General features: G+C 41.8%; 1 protein-coding gene across 7 annotated transcripts in view; it reads left to right on the forward strand.

The window, feature by feature from the left end:
• The window catches only part of MAP3K15 (mitogen-activated protein kinase kinase kinase 15), a 135,266-nt gene that overhangs the window by 75,829 nt on the left and 43,066 nt on the right, over positions 1 to 16,371 (forward strand). For all 7 annotated transcript variants that reach the window (XR_016444157.1, XR_016444159.1, XR_016444158.1 and 4 more), the window contains 7 exons: positions 373 to 532; positions 1,193 to 1,343; positions 2,039 to 2,146; positions 4,607 to 4,656; positions 7,866 to 7,961; positions 9,201 to 9,288; positions 15,170 to 15,303. Coding sequence is in view for 4 of the 7 variants with exons in the window: in XM_090062613.1 (XP_089918739.1) it covers positions 373 to 532; positions 1,193 to 1,343; positions 2,039 to 2,146; positions 4,607 to 4,656; positions 7,866 to 7,961; positions 9,201 to 9,288; positions 15,170 to 15,303 (787 nt within the window). In the remaining 3 variants the exon portion in view is untranslated. The remainder of the gene's footprint in view (positions 1 to 372; positions 533 to 1,192; positions 1,344 to 2,038; positions 2,147 to 4,606; positions 4,657 to 7,865; positions 7,962 to 9,200; positions 9,289 to 15,169; positions 15,304 to 16,371) is intronic.

Here is a 16,371-nt window from a genome sequence, read left to right on the forward strand (position 1 = left end):
GGGCTGTGCCAAAGGAGACCCATATTTGTTACAGAACCAGCTGTTTATTTGTTACTTCTGCACATTGCACTGCAACATAGAGCTAGAACAGAGGTAGGATGTGGGGTGGCTAAATGGGATCAGCGACCTAACCATATTGCACCCCTTTAGTGACTTATAATTGCCACTGAAACTGAGGTGAAAGTCAGGAAGCCACCAGGGCCTCTTCTATCACTGATTTAGGCAGACCCTTCTTGGTCAAAATTTGGTAATTGGAGCCAATTGCCCAACTAAAATTTGAATTTCCCCAGATTTCAGGTACTTGGATTTAACCCCATCCTTGATATAGACAGGTCTATAAAAATAATTGTAGTATGACTTAACATTTCCAAGGTGTACGGTTAAACAGTTTGTTGGGAAGAAAAGGAAGCTTGGAAAAAATGAACAATTACTGGGATGTGGGACAATTCTTCAGTGTCAGCATGCTTGCCAATGATGTTGGAAAAGCAGTACAAGCAGCGGAGAAGCTGTTTAAACTGAAGCCACCAGTTTGGTAAGTAGTAGGTGCTACTGTTATGTACATGTAACCTGTGTCTTCCAAGTCTGTGGAGACTTTTGTAATTAGGCTGGACAAAGCACTAGCAATTAAGTAATAATATGGAAAAAATCTGCAAAGACAAATGAAAAACTAGGTGACTTAATAAGCTTATAAATAAAAAAAATGTTGTGGCTGCATGATGTGAATGAGCTCCCTTATTATTGTTGGGATGCCGGGGGGAGGTTTGTAGAAAATAACATTACCCATCTTAGTGACAATGATGATACATGTCCCAAGAAATGTGTGCAGTAAGGTAGAGGTGACTTCAAGTGAAGCTGAATTCTCATCAAAGTAATGTCCGTTAAATCCTACATTACTCTCTCATCTGATCCCTTCTATGGTGTGATCAATACTTGCTGATCCATGTAATTTCCCCATCGGATATGCTTAACAGCTCAGCAGTGAGACCACACCGTAGAATTTATCCCTACACTTTATATCATGTCTGAAAATCTGTAGAATCGACACCATCACATGTAAATGACAGAGATCTATAAAATATGTTTAAGTTGGTTCAGGATTATATTTATGAAAAGTTTTATAAGATGCTAAATCATTGAAAATCTTTTGGGGGTTACTATTTATTTCAGTCTGTTGACTGACTATGTGTTCTAGGTATTTGAGATCATTAGTCCAGAATCTGTTGTTAATCCAGCGTTTCAAGAAACTCACCATAGAGCATTCTCCTAGACAAGAGAGACTCAATTTCTGGTTAGATATCATTTTTGAGGCAACAGAAGAAACAACCAATGGACTGAGATTTCCAGTAAGATGTTATGTCTGGTTTTATAACTTGTATTTCTTTCATATATTTCATTTTGTATGGGGTGGGAGGTAAAAGAAGTTAGACTATAAACATAACAAAATCCTAACTGGCCAACATTTTATTGTATGGCATTAACCAGAATCTTTCGGTATTCAATTACAAGGCATCTAGTGTTGTCTCCAGTGCTAAGTAACCAGCACAACCATAATAATATTGTTTTACAGTAAGTAGGAAAAAATAGGGTAGTTGTAAAATATAGCACATGTGCAAATACACACACATTTTCAAATGTATTACATGCACAGACACACATGGTTTGAAATTGCTTTTTATCTATAAATTGCTTTTTCCTGGGTGCATCTACACATGATGCTACATTGCCATAGCAATGCACCACGGTGACGTGTCTGTGGACAAAAACCGTGCTACCGCTGCTACGTTGGTATAGCAACATGCTCCATTGGACTAGGGTATTGCTATGGCAATGTAGCGGCTAAAAATAATAATTCGCCATCGGCACAACACAGTATGGCCTGTTACTGCACTATCATTTAGTACTTCCAATGGTGGTGCAGTGTTAGTACTGCTTGTACTAAATGATAGCATGGTAACAACAGCACTGTAGGGGCACTTGTAGACGTGCCCCCTGAGGTCCTGTTGCACAATAGTAAACAGGAATGTGCATTTCCTTCTAGGTATTAGTGATAGAACCAACCAAGTTCTACCAGCCTGCATATGTGTCCATCAATAATGAAGATGATGAGAGATCTCTCTCTCTTTGGCACGTCTCACCCACTGAAGTGGTAAGGGAAGACAGCACTTTCTTCACCTGTAGATCTTGAAGCAATATGCAAACACTTAAGCCTTGCTACATTCCTGTGAAATGGGTAAAATTATATCTATTTTATGTATGGGTAAACAGAGGTATTATAGAAAGAAGTTTAAGACAGCAGAGGGAATCAGTGGCAGATCTGAGATTAGTACTCATGGGGTCTTGACCTCTGGTCTTGGGCTTATTGCATTAAAACATACACACTCTAGAATTTCATGCCTGATAGTGATATCCTCCATTTACTTTCTCTTTTTGTACTTGCATATGCAGTGTTTTAATGATGCAACTTGGAGCTAATATGTCTTTAACTATTATTGACACGGCACCATGATATACTTAGTCTAGGCTTCAAACAGACATTGCCTATGTGCCACCATAGACATTTTTATAGCAGCACAAAACATGAACTAACAGATGCCAGGATGCCCAAATTTGTGAGCGTGATAATATGTGGTCATAGCTTATGCTGCCTTTTCACTGCTGAAGTCAGTTATCTTATGGTGGGAGAGCGTGGGCAGCCCAAGTGCAGTCTGCAAGCATGAAACAGTGAAATCCCATGTGAGTTCATGCCACATGTGCAGAGGCACACCCTGGGAATTGTCCTCCCAGGTGATTCCCAGGGCATGTGTATCATGCTGCTGCACCCCAACCTGGGGTGTGGTCTGCAAGCATGGAGCAGAGAACCGTCATGGGAGTTTGCCCGCCTCCACACTGCAGATGCTTTTCCTGGGAATCCTCCTACAGGGGATCTCCATGGAGTGTGCATCACACTGTTCAGGCATGGGCTTCTTTGCTCATGGTTCTCCCACTTGCAGATGTGCACTCTTGGCATGTCCAGATGTGCGTGGACATTTGGTTCCCTGGAGAGAGACAACTAGCAGCAGCACACCTTGTGCTGCAGCTACTTGTCCCTGTGGAATGCCCATGCCTTGTGCATTTTTGGCATGTGGAAAGTTACCCCGGGGGCAGTAGGGGAGACTGGAGCCAGCACTGCTGGTATCAGCAACCTGACCTTGGGTCCTGGGGGCCTCCCAGGGCTGCAGCCATGGTGATCCTGCTGGGTGGAGCCTGGTCAGCAGCCGTAGCACAGCTCCAGGTGATCTGGCTCTGCTTTTCAGCAATACACACTGCTCAAGTGTGCACTGCTCCGTTTTTTTTCCGGGGTGAAAAAAACTTGCAGAAAAAAATGGAGCAGCACACGCTTGGGCAGCACACCCTTGCAGTGTGATTGTACATATGTGGCACTGCAAATGTTTGCAGTGCCACATATCATATGACCATGTTCATCTGGACGCACCCTTAGGTCAGAGTTCAGTACCCAGGAGTGTGAAGAGTGGCAGGGGCCTGACCCTGCAGGACAACCACTCCAGTGACCTCTGTAGATGCCACTGAAGTGCTCAGATGTTCCAGAACACATCCCACTCCAAAGAAGATGTCTGGGGATATCCTTGGTCTAGCACAAAAGGTATAAAGATTTGGGTAGGCAAATGACACAGGAGTCAGGAGTTTTTGGACTGTGGGGTTTTAAGAGAAGGTATAGTAAAAGAGTGGGGAAGAGATGCAGCATAGGGGCAAGCAAACTCTTGGCAGTAAGAAATAATTGTAATTCGATGTGGAAGAGGAAGAAGGAGAGTAAAACAGCCTGGAAGTATTTGAGAAGGGGGGGACATTTTCAGAAAGACATGTCAGGAGGATAATCTTTGTGCTTGGACTGTGGATAGACTTGCTAGGGGCAGATATAAAATGTCAGAAAAAAGAATGGCTCAGGATTTTAAAGGTTTGTTTTTTCCCTGGGTTTTGATCTGGTGTAGTTCTACATCACTCCTGGTGTAGACCACAGCTTATACGGGACTAATTCCACCTTATGGGGTAGAGTCCCTTGGAGGCTGGCCTAACTTATGTTAGCTGGGAATAGCAAACAAGACACCATTCACCACATTGGGCTATTTGGAGGGCAGCATTTCTGGTCACACTTTATCCTTCCCCTTCTCTAGCTTTTCATTATGCCAAGGCTTCTGGGACTAGGATTTATGGAAAGATACAGAATGTTTCCATCCTGTTTGTGCCTGAGCCACACAAAGGGGCCATGCCCACTATATTTTTTAATATGAAAGGATTACTTCTTGACTCAAGATGCACTGTTTAGTACGTCAAACTTTAACACTGCATTCAAGGCTGAATTTTACACTGTCTCGGACGTCACTGTGATACTTGTCAAATTTCCTTTTCTAAAGTTTGTAAATATAACATTTAGTATAGTTCCCTACTCTGTAAAAGCCCATGCATTATTTCAAATTAAAAACCTGAGATGTCTCCAAAAGAAGATAATATTTTGGCTATTATCTGAGGGATTTTTCATATGCTATGACCTTGCCTTCAGATAACAAGCTCAGATTAACCTGCGCTTGACTTGGATCTTTGTTCCTTACAGAAGCAGATTCATGAATGGAATTTTACGGCCTCCTCCATTAGGGGAATAAGGTCAGTACATTTGAATACAGCTAGTTATGCTTTTTATGTCTCACTTAAGTTAGATAGTTGTTCCTTAAAACTTGAGATAATAAACTCTGCTTTTCATTACCCATTATAAAATTTTCTTCTGCCCTGCGACATGGCAAAAGGGAAGAGCCTGCCTCTCAGTAAGAGAAAGGGAGCAGAACATTTTGTCTGTAGTTTGACTTAGTCTTGCCTAAATATGAGCATTTTAATTTTAAAATCATCATTTTGAACCTCCTTTTCCTAAACCAGTCTTTGCTGGGTGTGTTCCTGCTTTATCAGTGGCAGGTATTGGAGTCTTTACAGTCAACCCTGACACAACACAGACCTAACACCGTAACCTGTCACAAGTAAAACAGGGGAACCACAGCAGTCAATATCCTGCATCTATGAAATCTTGTCAACATATACTCAAGAGATCCTGGGCAGAGGAAGGCAAAAACCAAGTTCTTTCAGTCTTTCCTATTAAGTCTTGCTTCCTAGTCCTGTAATAATTTTTGTCCCTCTCCACTGGACTCTTTCTGATCTGTCCACATCTGTTTTGAAGTATGGGGCCCAAAACTACACCCAGTACTCCAGGTAAGGCCTTGCCAACACCGGCTGAAATGAATCAAGTGAGTGTAATTCTACATGGCCACTCCAGTTCAATACAGATGCATCTGATCCTGTTCTTAAGGTCACCAGAAGTTCCCAGTATAACATGGAAGTAGAATTTGGCACTGTATTTGAATGACACTATGAATAATTGGCTATAATAAGTGACAATTATTCTTGAAGTGCAGGAACCAGATAGTGAGGACTGTGTTCTAGAGGATTTGGTAGCAGCTATGGAGAATATATCTGACCCCCACTAAGGCTGTTTTGCAGCCACTGTTTCAGCCTTAGTTGCCTATGGGTCCTGTCCACTCCTTCACCTACATGACTGTGTTGGACAGCAATGGCTGGTGTAGCCTCCTCGCTTCACCATTGCTTTCATGCCCAGCAACCTCCAGGGATAGATTAAGGTGCCACCAGACTAGCCTATAGCAAAGGTACAGAAGCAAGATTCACAAGGGGACTTGGGTTTAAGGATGCCAGGTGGTTCCACACCTTTCATATTAAGCACCCAGTTTCCAGAGAAGAATTCACAAATTTAAATTAGGAGCCTAAATTTCCTGCACTTTTAAATGGGAGATTCAGGTGTCAAGGCCTGGAATTCACCAGTGCTCAGCATGGTGAGCAGAGGTTTGCTGAAACCAGACAATAAGAAGTGCAAAAGAGAGAAATGTGTCTGAAATCCTTCCTGAAACTGTCTCTTTTCACTGATTTGAAAAATCATTTATATAAAAACTTCAGTATAAATACTTATAATATGTCAAATATCTGTGTAACAAGACATACTTATTCAATGTCTTGTTGATTTAGTACACCCACAAAAGTAATAATATCTTGAAAACCGTGATTTACAGTTATTTATTAAAGAATAGGCTCATAATACTATACCTTGGATATCTGATTACTATTGCATAAAATGTTACAATATATATATTTGCAACAATAGATTATTCTGTTTTCTTAATATAGATGATATTTTTTGTGTGATTTCTCCCCCCCCATTTCTCATTGTCTAAATGTATGTTATATGAATTATATTTTTCTTTATCTTGTGTATTAAATCATTGCATGGGCTCAGCTCAGTGCTTCCTACAAATAAGGTAAATCACACACCCAAGTGCAGTACTTATCAAAATTGTTGCTTGGGTTTGGGGAAAGTGTCATTTAGGTTCAACTCTGCTTATGAGCCTGAGAGTCACAGAAATCCCCAACTACTGCTAAACTATAGGGGTTTCATTATATAGCAGAAACAGGGCATCTCTGCAAACTTCATACTTGGTAGATATTGGCATCATGATTGTTCTGTTTAGGTTGGTTTGCAGAGGGAGCTTGGGTGTTTAATTAGGGAAGTAAAACAGGGGCTTGACAAATGAGTGGGTATGTCTACATGTGCAATTAGGGTGGAGCAATAAACTTTGGCACAGTTCTCTCTGGAGTTTATTGCTCCTGGGTGTGATGTTTGCATATGCCTTTGGACCATGGCACTGGCAGAGGGCCCCATGGGTCAGCTTGCCAGCCCAGGGCTTCTCTTACCCAGTAAACTGTATGTATGGTGGATAGGCTGACTGAGGCATGAGGATGCTACAGTGTGGGGCTAGCTGGCAGGCAGCCCCTGCACTGTAACATCCTTGTGCCTCGACCAACCCTGTCAGCGTCTACATGTATATTGTGATAGAGTAAATAACTCCGCCATAGGATAGTACATGTGTCTGGCAGTACTATCCTATGGCAGAGTTAATTAGTTTACTTTGTCCTAATAGCACCACACATGTAGACGGTGACATTTTATGGTGGAGCTAATTAGTCATCACTGCATTAAACATCTTGTGTAGATGTTCCCAATGTGCACTAATGCAATCTCTGTAACCATGAAGTTCTGAAGCAGGACTTGCAAGTGTTTTCTGCCCCTTTTTCAGCTCAGGAGTCAGAATAGTGGCATGCGGGTCTGCTGTGTACAATGTCTATGGTTTGCAGGTGGATTCCAGTTCTCCCAATTTTTGCTAAGTTCCTCAACAGAAAGGCCACTTACTTTGGTTTTATGCAGGGATAAGGAATCCTTAATTTTCACTATGAGATCTTATTTCAATGGCAGATAGATTTGTGCATGAACTTGGTCTTTAAATGACTCTCAGAAGTTTCTGAATTCAAGTATGTGCTGCCTTTTTTTCCCTTTTCAGATTTACTGCAAAAATAACTTAAGTATAAAATAAAATTATTTGTCAGCTTACACAAAAATAGCCCTGGAATCAAAAGGCATGTTACATCGGGGCATTTTCATTGGATGTACCTTCAAGTACTGGGAAGTTTTTGTTGAAGACAGTAAGAGAAAACACAGCAGTCAGGTTGAAGTCATGATTCCATTGATATTACAGCTAGTTGGTATTCAGTTGGGGTCATGATTTCTCCTTCAGGAATATGCAACATAAAAGAAGTTTTATTTGCCAGGAAAAAAATAATGTATTGCATTTCGATAGAATTAATTGCGTCTCTGACTGCCTCATGAATTTGCATAATTCATAAAATTTAAAACTACTCCTTCTTTCATCCTGCCTAATATGTACATCTAGAGTAAAACATGTTTCAATTTAATTTTTTCACAGTATATCCAAGTTTGATGAACGTTGTTGTTTTCTTTATGTCCATGACAACTCTGATGACTTTCAAATCTACTTTTCAACAGAGAGCCAGTGTAGTAGGTGAGTTCAATTTGACATTAGTAAAACTTAGGAGGTGTATGACTAGGTTATATTGGTTCACAGGAATCATGGGAAAGTAAGGTTGTAAGGGACCTCATAAGGTCATCTAGTCCAGCCTTCTGCTCAAGGCAGGATTGTCCTTTAACTAAACCATTCTAGCCAGGTGTCTATCCAATATGCTCTAGAAAATTTCCACAGATGGTGATTCCATAATTTCTCTAGGTATCCTGTTCCAGTGCTTGATCAGCCTTAGTCAAAATGTTCTTCCTGATATCCAACCTAAATTTACTTTACTGAAGCTTGAAGCCATTGCTCCTAGTCTTGTCCCATGTAGCCACAGAGGAAAGCCCATCTCTGTCTTCTCTATAATTGCCCTTCAGGTATTTGAAGGTTCAGTGGTGGACAAATGGTCAAATTTTTGGATAAGTAGTAAAAATGAATTTGTTCACCAGTTTCCTTGACTTTTCTCTGATTAAGAAACTGGGCCAAATTTAGAGAAATTCAAGGTGATCTGAGAGACTTTCTTTATTCAGCCTGTCTTATACTTACTTTTCCAATATTAGGTGGAACATCATTGGACATAATGTACAAGCCATGGTGTTTGAAATAAAGAGCCCATACTACTTTGGAAGGGGGGTGGGGAATGTTGTATATTTCTACATACTATTTATAATGCATATGTACGATATGCAAAAAATGTATTTAACTGTGTTTGACTAGTGATTTTGGCTCTTCAGTTTAAGATGTACTAAATCAGCCTGAGTTTTATGGGTGCTTAGCACTTTCTGAAGATCAGACCCACAAGGCACTGCAAGGTATGTCAGGTTGAACATCCTAAAATTGAGACACTGAATATTCCCAGTCACTTTAAATACCTTGGTTGCCACATTTCTGTAATTGGTTTAGTTGAGCGAGTGTCATGCTGTGAATTTATCCACCCAGATCTTTTTATTCAGAACTACTGAAAAAGTTGTTTCTAATTTATGATTAAAATTGTAAGTAAAACCTTGGTTGTATTGCAGCTAGAAACACTTCACAGCTAGTTTTCAGAATGTGCATTTTGAACATCTTCCTCAAGAAAACCATCTTATGAATCTGAAGAGAAAAAAGTAAATAAAGGAAACATAATTCAGAGTATACTAGCAAATGCATTGTTTTGTATATGATTCATGGAGGCTGGTTGCTGTCTTTCAGAGAGGTTTTTCTCTTTGCTGACAATGTGATATTTCTTACTTTCAGGTTCTGTGCCTTGGTTAAAGAAATGTTGACAGATGCTGTGGGCAGCAGTTTGGAATTTGAAGGAGAAATTGATGGAGACACTTTGGAGGTAAGTCTAGGTCAGGGATTGGCAAGCTATGTTTCGTGAGATGGATCCAGCCCATGCTGCTGTTAGATCCAGGCTGTGAAACAGGGACTTTGGCAGCAGTCAACAGTGGGAGTTTCCCTGCAACATGCTGTAACGTGACATACTGACTGGGAACTTCACCCATGGTGGTGAGGAGAGGCGATGGTGGTGGGTGGGTCCTACTGCTGATTTAGCCTTTAACCTGAGCTGGGTCATTCTGGTCCACCACTGGACAATGTTGTCCATCCCTGGTCTAGGTCAAAGGTTTATGATTCAAGAATCCTAACACCTTCTCCACCCCCCACCCCCTTTTCCATTTGTTTGAAAAATAAGGCTAAAGAACATCAACGTTCACCAAAGTGTACGAATACCTACAACACTCCTCTTTCCTCTTCTCTTCCCCATTAGGGGAATTAGAACTCCATAATAAATCCAGTTTCTGGGGGGTTTTTTTCCAATTTATTTTCTTGTGGTTCACCCAAGTCCAAACTCTTGCTGTACTTGCTCATCCCATCAAAGTCCTGGCTGAGATACCCAGTACCTAAGATTATTAAGTTCTGTTTATAATAATGATAAGGTGCCTCCTGTTGTAGTTGAGGCTTCAAGTAGGAACTGTAGAAGGGAAAGCCCTTCACTGCAATGCTGTTGTTGTTCAAGATGATACACTAATAGAAAGGCATGTTTTCACAGGATTTTGTAGGTATTGCAGAGAACTCCTTCATTTTGTCAGTCTAAAGTTCATCAGGTGTGGGAGTAGTGGTTATATCCATGCTGGTAGAGGGAATGTGTGAGAAGCAATATCTGGTAATAACTTTTGTTGGACCAACTATAAAGTTGGGAGAGCTTTTAGACCATCTTTTGGCCATACAATGCCCTTCCTTGGGTCTGGGAAAGAGGCAGACGGCCTTCTTGATGGGCCTAAGTAAGAGAGAGAGAGTAAGAAGTCCTTCCTGGAAGCCATGCATGTCATTGTTGATGTCAGGAAAAAGTAGGCACTAAAGAGAACCTAGCCAAATTGTAGGCCAGATCCTTGGAGGTGTTAAGTCAGAATTCCTAAAATGCTGTCTTGACTAAATGGCTGCAGTAAAAAGGATTGTGGTAGTAGGTTTGTAGTATTGTTGTAGCTGCCCAGGAAATGTCAAGAGGCAAGGCTTTTTTATGATGTCTTTTATTTGACTACCTATACAGTTGGGAGGCTGTTGGACAAACTTTTGAGCATCAGGTGCCCTTCTTCAGATCTGAAAGGAAAGCAGATGTGGGCTAAGCTAAATATCAAAGAAAATACTTCATGCTAATCAAAACAGTCTGCTTGGAGAGATGGAGGAGGGCTATGAACTCGGAATGCCATTCTGAGACAAAGAAGAACAGTAGAATAGGCAATCTAGTTAGTGGCAGGACAAGACTATTCAAGAAGGGAGTAAGAGTGACAGTATTTGTAAAGTTGTGAAGAGCTATAAAGTCAGGAGCTATATTAAGACCAATATTTTGTGGTAACTTTTGCAAATAATCTAGAAAATATCACTTTGTTAACAAGGATGTTTAGAATGGGGATTTTTCAAATCAATTGGGTGTGGGCATACAAAAAATAGAACTCTTGGTTCCAATTGGGTCTGGGGACACGCACATATATGGAGCCCGTTCAAAAGAGGAATGTTTTAAATGGGCAGCAGCTGTTATGCGTAAAAGAACTGTGAAGGAATCAAATGTATGCAGCAAAACCCCTCCGACATTAACCCTGCTTCATCTATGTAAGACTCTATCTCCTGTTACTAGCCCATCACAAAGATACTGCCTTATGTTTTGTCACCCAAAATCTCTGACCTGCTTTGGGTTAAAGTTGCTGCATTTGAATCATTCTCAGCTTGTTCGCACACAAAAATTAGAATGTAATGGCTGTTGCCCTTTTGAAACTCCCCCTTTTAAATCACTCCAAATGTATGGGTGTCTACACCAACTTTTAAGACTCCTAGACATTGATATTGAGGAAGTTCTTGTCCCTTGAAGAACTGTTACTGCATCAAAAAGAAGTCCTCCAGACCCTGGGTTCAGACTGTGATTTGAATTAGTTAGTTTAAGGGCATGGACATACATAATACTTAGAATAGTTGAACTGAGTTTTAAACTGACATAGACAGACATATAAACTTGTTAAACTGGTTTGAATTAATTTGGAATGTACCTGAAAAATCAGCTGCTATTTTGAACTGGGTCACAGTGAATGAGTGTTATGTGTGGACACCATGCAGTCTGTGATATAGATCTGGTTGCATCCCACAATGCATTGCTCCCCCCTGTCTCTCCCACCTGCCACAGACACTGCTGCAACTGGCCTCTCTGGTAGGTAGCCAGAATTCTACTGCCCCCTTTTTTCTTTTGTTGGAACTTTTTATGAATGAGTGCTCTTTCATTGCTTGTTCAATAAAGCTATCTTTCTAACAGCCAGCTGTGTCCTCACTCCCTATTGGCCACAGCCCATCATCATACCCCCCACCTTCTGAGAACCAAAAAATGGGTGTCCAAGCACTCCTTCCCCCATCCAGTCAGGTGATCATACTTTTGTCATTTCTAAGCTACAGAAGTTTATTAAACTCATGTTTAGGAAACAAGGGAAAACAGAAAAGTGATGGAATGTCTCCCAGCTACCCGTTACCCACCTCGTGGGACTTTTAAAACATGGGTGCAAGCACAATCCTCCACTCAGCCGCTTCAGGCATGTGATGTTGGGTACTCTATCACAATCCCTGGTGTCAGAGCTATAGCATTTCACACAGTTGTGAACCGGTTCTGAATTGGTGATACTATGGAGTGATACAGTTGTTAATGTCTATCCATACCCTTGGAGCTCAGCTGTGGGTCTTCTCATTTGCTCATAACTACAGTTAAATTGCACACCAACAATGCTCATTATGCACAAACTTGCTGTAGTTGCCTGTGTACAAAACAGTTGTGACATAGTGTCCACCCAAAATAAAGAGAGGAGACCTACCTAAATCCATCAAATACATTCAGTCAAGGTTCCGTCTAAGTTGCGTGTATGCGCGGCTGCGCACAATAAAAAATCTTGCCGTGCAGTAAGTTTTTAAGGCCATGCACCCACCTGGAGAGGAGTGTGGCTGCGGCTTCCTGTAAACTTTGGGCATGGAGAGCCGCGGAGGCACTGGGGCCAACTTGGGATACTTACCGGCAGTAAGTTATCGTTCAGCTGCATGGAGGCTGCTCCTCTCCTCACCATGCCGGCATCCCCATGGGGAGGGAAAACGGTGTGGGGAAGACAGCGGCTCCTCCCCAAAGCAGGGCGGAAGCAGGGACAAGGTCTGAGGCTGGGGCAGAGTCAGGTGTTGCGCAGGTTCTGCTGGCTCTGGGGAATTTCTCCACTCTCCAGCCCCTTTGGGCGAGCTTTGCCCCGAGCCCTGATGCCAGGTACCTCCCTGGCCCGGGGTGGCTGGAGTAATGGAGAACCTGCCTTGAGAGGCGATTGGTGGGTCATAGCTCCAGGCTTCAGAGCTTCTGCTGGGCACCTGAAGCAGCAAGAAATAGCTTGCCCCTCTCAGCTTTAAACCCTGGACATTGGCCACAGCCAGAGGTGGGAGATGGGCTGGGAGAGGGAGTGCTGGTGCCCCAGGAGGTATTGAGAGACCACCCAGGTGCAAGGACTGTGGGGGTTTTGCCAGCCTCTAGCATGGGGCATGGTCAGCTGTCTAGGTCTATTTGAACACATATTGCCCAAGAAACACCCTGCCACTGCCATGACAAAGGTCTTGGTGCTCCTGTTGTGTGTCCCGCTCCCGTCCTGTGGCCCACAGTGGGGTTTTGGGGCAGGGGCTACCCCAGATCTACAGTGTGCAAAAGGGGCTGGAGTGGATGTTGTGGACCCCTTTGCACAGTTGTCTGCCAGCATGTGCAGGGGTCTTGCCTGGGATTTCCCAGCAGGTGCCTTCTAGTCTTATGTTCCTGAATGCAGGCATTCCCCTGGTGCGTGCCAAAAGGGGGAGCCGGGGCCAATTCGGGAACAGACTGAAGCGGTGTGCTCACTGACCGAAGCAGCACGCTTGTGGATTGCTACACCTTAGAGGGAACATTGCATTCAGTGTGTTTGAACCTTCTCCTAACTATGACTGAACTAGGTGACTTGAGAGCTTTCACATTTCCTAGACCACTTGCTAAGGAACAGACTCCTTCTCTAGATTAAGCAAAAGCAGTTTAGCAGTAGCAGAGCAGTCTGCTGTGCAGTTGCTGTCTTCATTATGTGCTGCATGTCATATGATAGCTGTGCAGTTTGGATGTGCTACCGTCAAAAAACTTGACAAGTCTTATGCATGACATTTCAGGTCAGTTGTGTGCATCATGTAACTGTATAATGTTGTGGATGGTGAAGTGCTGAAACATGGAAAATGAAACTATTTAGACTGTGGTAATTCAAGTACAGATCCAGAGAGCAGGATATGTTGGGATATGTTGAATAACAAACAGTCTCCCTTAGCACCTCCATAATGCCTGTCCATTATTTCTGAGCTGAAGAAAGAGGGAATTTCAAGGGCATATTGAAACAGCATGGGGAAGATGTATCTTAAGGTGGTATCCACTACAACAATAATGAGACTGGATATATTTAACATTGAAGAAAAATTGGTTCTTATGAGAGAAGTATTAATTATAGCAGCAGTTTTAAAAAAGGAGATTTTTTTTTTTCAAAATGGTGAATTCACATGAACATGCTGTGAATGGATTTTTCTAGTATGGCATAAACAGCTTTTTGGATTTCAGAAAGAAAAAAGGGAAGTCTGCACACTCCTGATGGTTCATCTTTGAAATTCTAATCCTTCTTGTTTGTTTTTTTTAAACCGCCTTTTATATAAATGCTTCTAAAATGCCCTAAACTGGGAGTTGGCAACCTGTGGCCCAAAAGTCATATCTAGCTTGTGGAGCTATTGTACAAGGCCTGTGGGCCTGGAGCTTTGGTAGCATTCAGCAGTGGGAGAGTTTCCCTTGCCATGATGGGGAAAAGTGGCAGCAGCAACTAGGTCTAGCCTGGTCATTCCAGCCCACAGCCTGCCCTAAATCAATACCCAAGTCTTGAATGTAAAAGCTCAGTGTTTAACTCACCTCTCATAATAAAGGTTCTTTCAGTGACTGATGGTAAAACATTCAAGTTTACTTCCTTCATCAGTAGACATTTTGTTTCAGTGATTGTTGCCACTGAAATCTCTGCAGTGAGATCACAAGAGTGGACAAGATTTACTGGAGGTGTAAACTAGTCTAGCACTATATAGGTCAATTAACTTGCATTGACTTTTATAATACCTGAGGTTCTAGCTGAGGATGCTCTGAGAGATGTATATAACCATTTTGCTTTTGCATTTTATTTCTAAAGATCATCATATTTTCCTTTTGAGAGAGAGGAAAAATCCACATAATGAGATTTCAAAAATGAATTAGCTACAGCTGAACTTACATGAATTTTGAATACCTTTTCAAATAAGACTTGGAATTGTAATGAGAATATATGCTTTCCTATTAGTACTTCTGTTTCAGAATGGCTGGTCATCTTCCACTTGTTTTTATTTAATCTAAATACTCTTTGTGAATCCTTTGTATATCATTCACCCTAACCTCTTTTGACTGAGTTATCTCATTGTATTATTGAAGTGTGGATGTAGTCTTGTATTTTTTATTCAGGCAAATGTGTCTGTATACCTCTTTGGAGATGTCACATTTTATAAAGCAAGAAATAAATGATACGTGTTATTGTAAAACTTTTTTAATAAACCTGAATTTACAAAGCCGATATACAACTTATACAGTTTGGGTGGTGACTTCTGTTTTAACTCTTTGCATGCCAGTATAAATATTTTTCTGCCTCCAGTATGAATATGACTATGATGAGAATGGTGACAAAGTGATACTAGGGAAAGGTACTTATGGAGTAGTTTATGCTGGAAGAGATCTCAGCAATCAGGTACGAATAGCCATCAAGGAAATACCCGAGAAAGATATCAGGTGAGTCTAATATGATAAATACATTTATATCACTTATAAAAATGCAGTTTGTCAATCTTTTTTCTTATTCTAAAATTTGGTTTGTATATAGTTGTAGTGGGATGCAATGCAATATTGCAGTATGCTGCAGCTGAGGTCTGTAAAAAGATAGATTCATTTTTTATATTATAGACACCTTTAATGTCTTCCTCTTTTGCCAGTAATTATTTATTTAAATAAAGTACCAAGAAGATAGAGTAGGTTCATGGACAAACATACATTTTAAAAAGGAAGGAGGAGCACACATCAGCTTTTATGATCTATCTCAGTGATTGTCAACCAGGGTGTCACAGCAATCTGGGGTGCCTTGAGATCCTTTCAAGGGTGCCATAGATTTTAAATAGGAATCCATAGTGTTAAAAACATTCCAGGTGCATCCAGATGAGCACCGATGTTTGTTTCCCTGGGGACAAGTAGCAGCAGCATGCCTTGTGCCACTGTGCTTGTCCCCAGGTTACACCCTTGCCATGCATGCTCTGGCATGTGGCAGGTTACCCTGAGTGCAGTAGTGGAGGCTGGGACCAGCAACTGGGCTGGCCCCAGTAGCCTTATCTGGGATTCTGGGGGTCTCTGGGGGCTGCAATTGTGGCAGGAAGCCTGCCAACAGCTGGAGTGTGGCTCCGGCTGGCCAGGTTCTGGTTTTGGGTGACACGTGCTACAGCCATGTGTGCTGCCCCACTTTTTTCAGTGTGGCTTTTTTGACCCCCAGAGTCAAACCCCTCCCCCTGCACTGTGCTGCAAATACCATCATGGGAAATGCCTGCAGGTGTGGTGTGTGGTGCCACATTTGCAGCCATGTGCGGTGTCACATAACGCTCGTCTGGACGCAGCCTCTTATGTGTTGTGGTCTTTCTAAGCTCTTTGCAACAGAAGAATTGCTCTACTATTTTTCTGTAGTCCAAAAACAAGCAAAAATTAAGAGCTGGGTTTTTTTAGGGTGCCTTGAGTCTAACAAGGGTGCCTTGAGTCTAACAAGGGTGCCTTGAGTCTAAAATGATTGAGAGCCACTGATCTAACTGTTATCTGTGC

The sequence above is a fragment of the Crocodylus siamensis genome, chromosome 1, assembly GCF_052110815.1.
Source record: "Crocodylus siamensis isolate JL-2025a chromosome 1, ASM5211081v1, whole genome shotgun sequence".
In the NCBI taxonomy this organism is placed as follows: domain Eukaryota; kingdom Metazoa; phylum Chordata; order Crocodylia; family Crocodylidae; genus Crocodylus; species Crocodylus siamensis.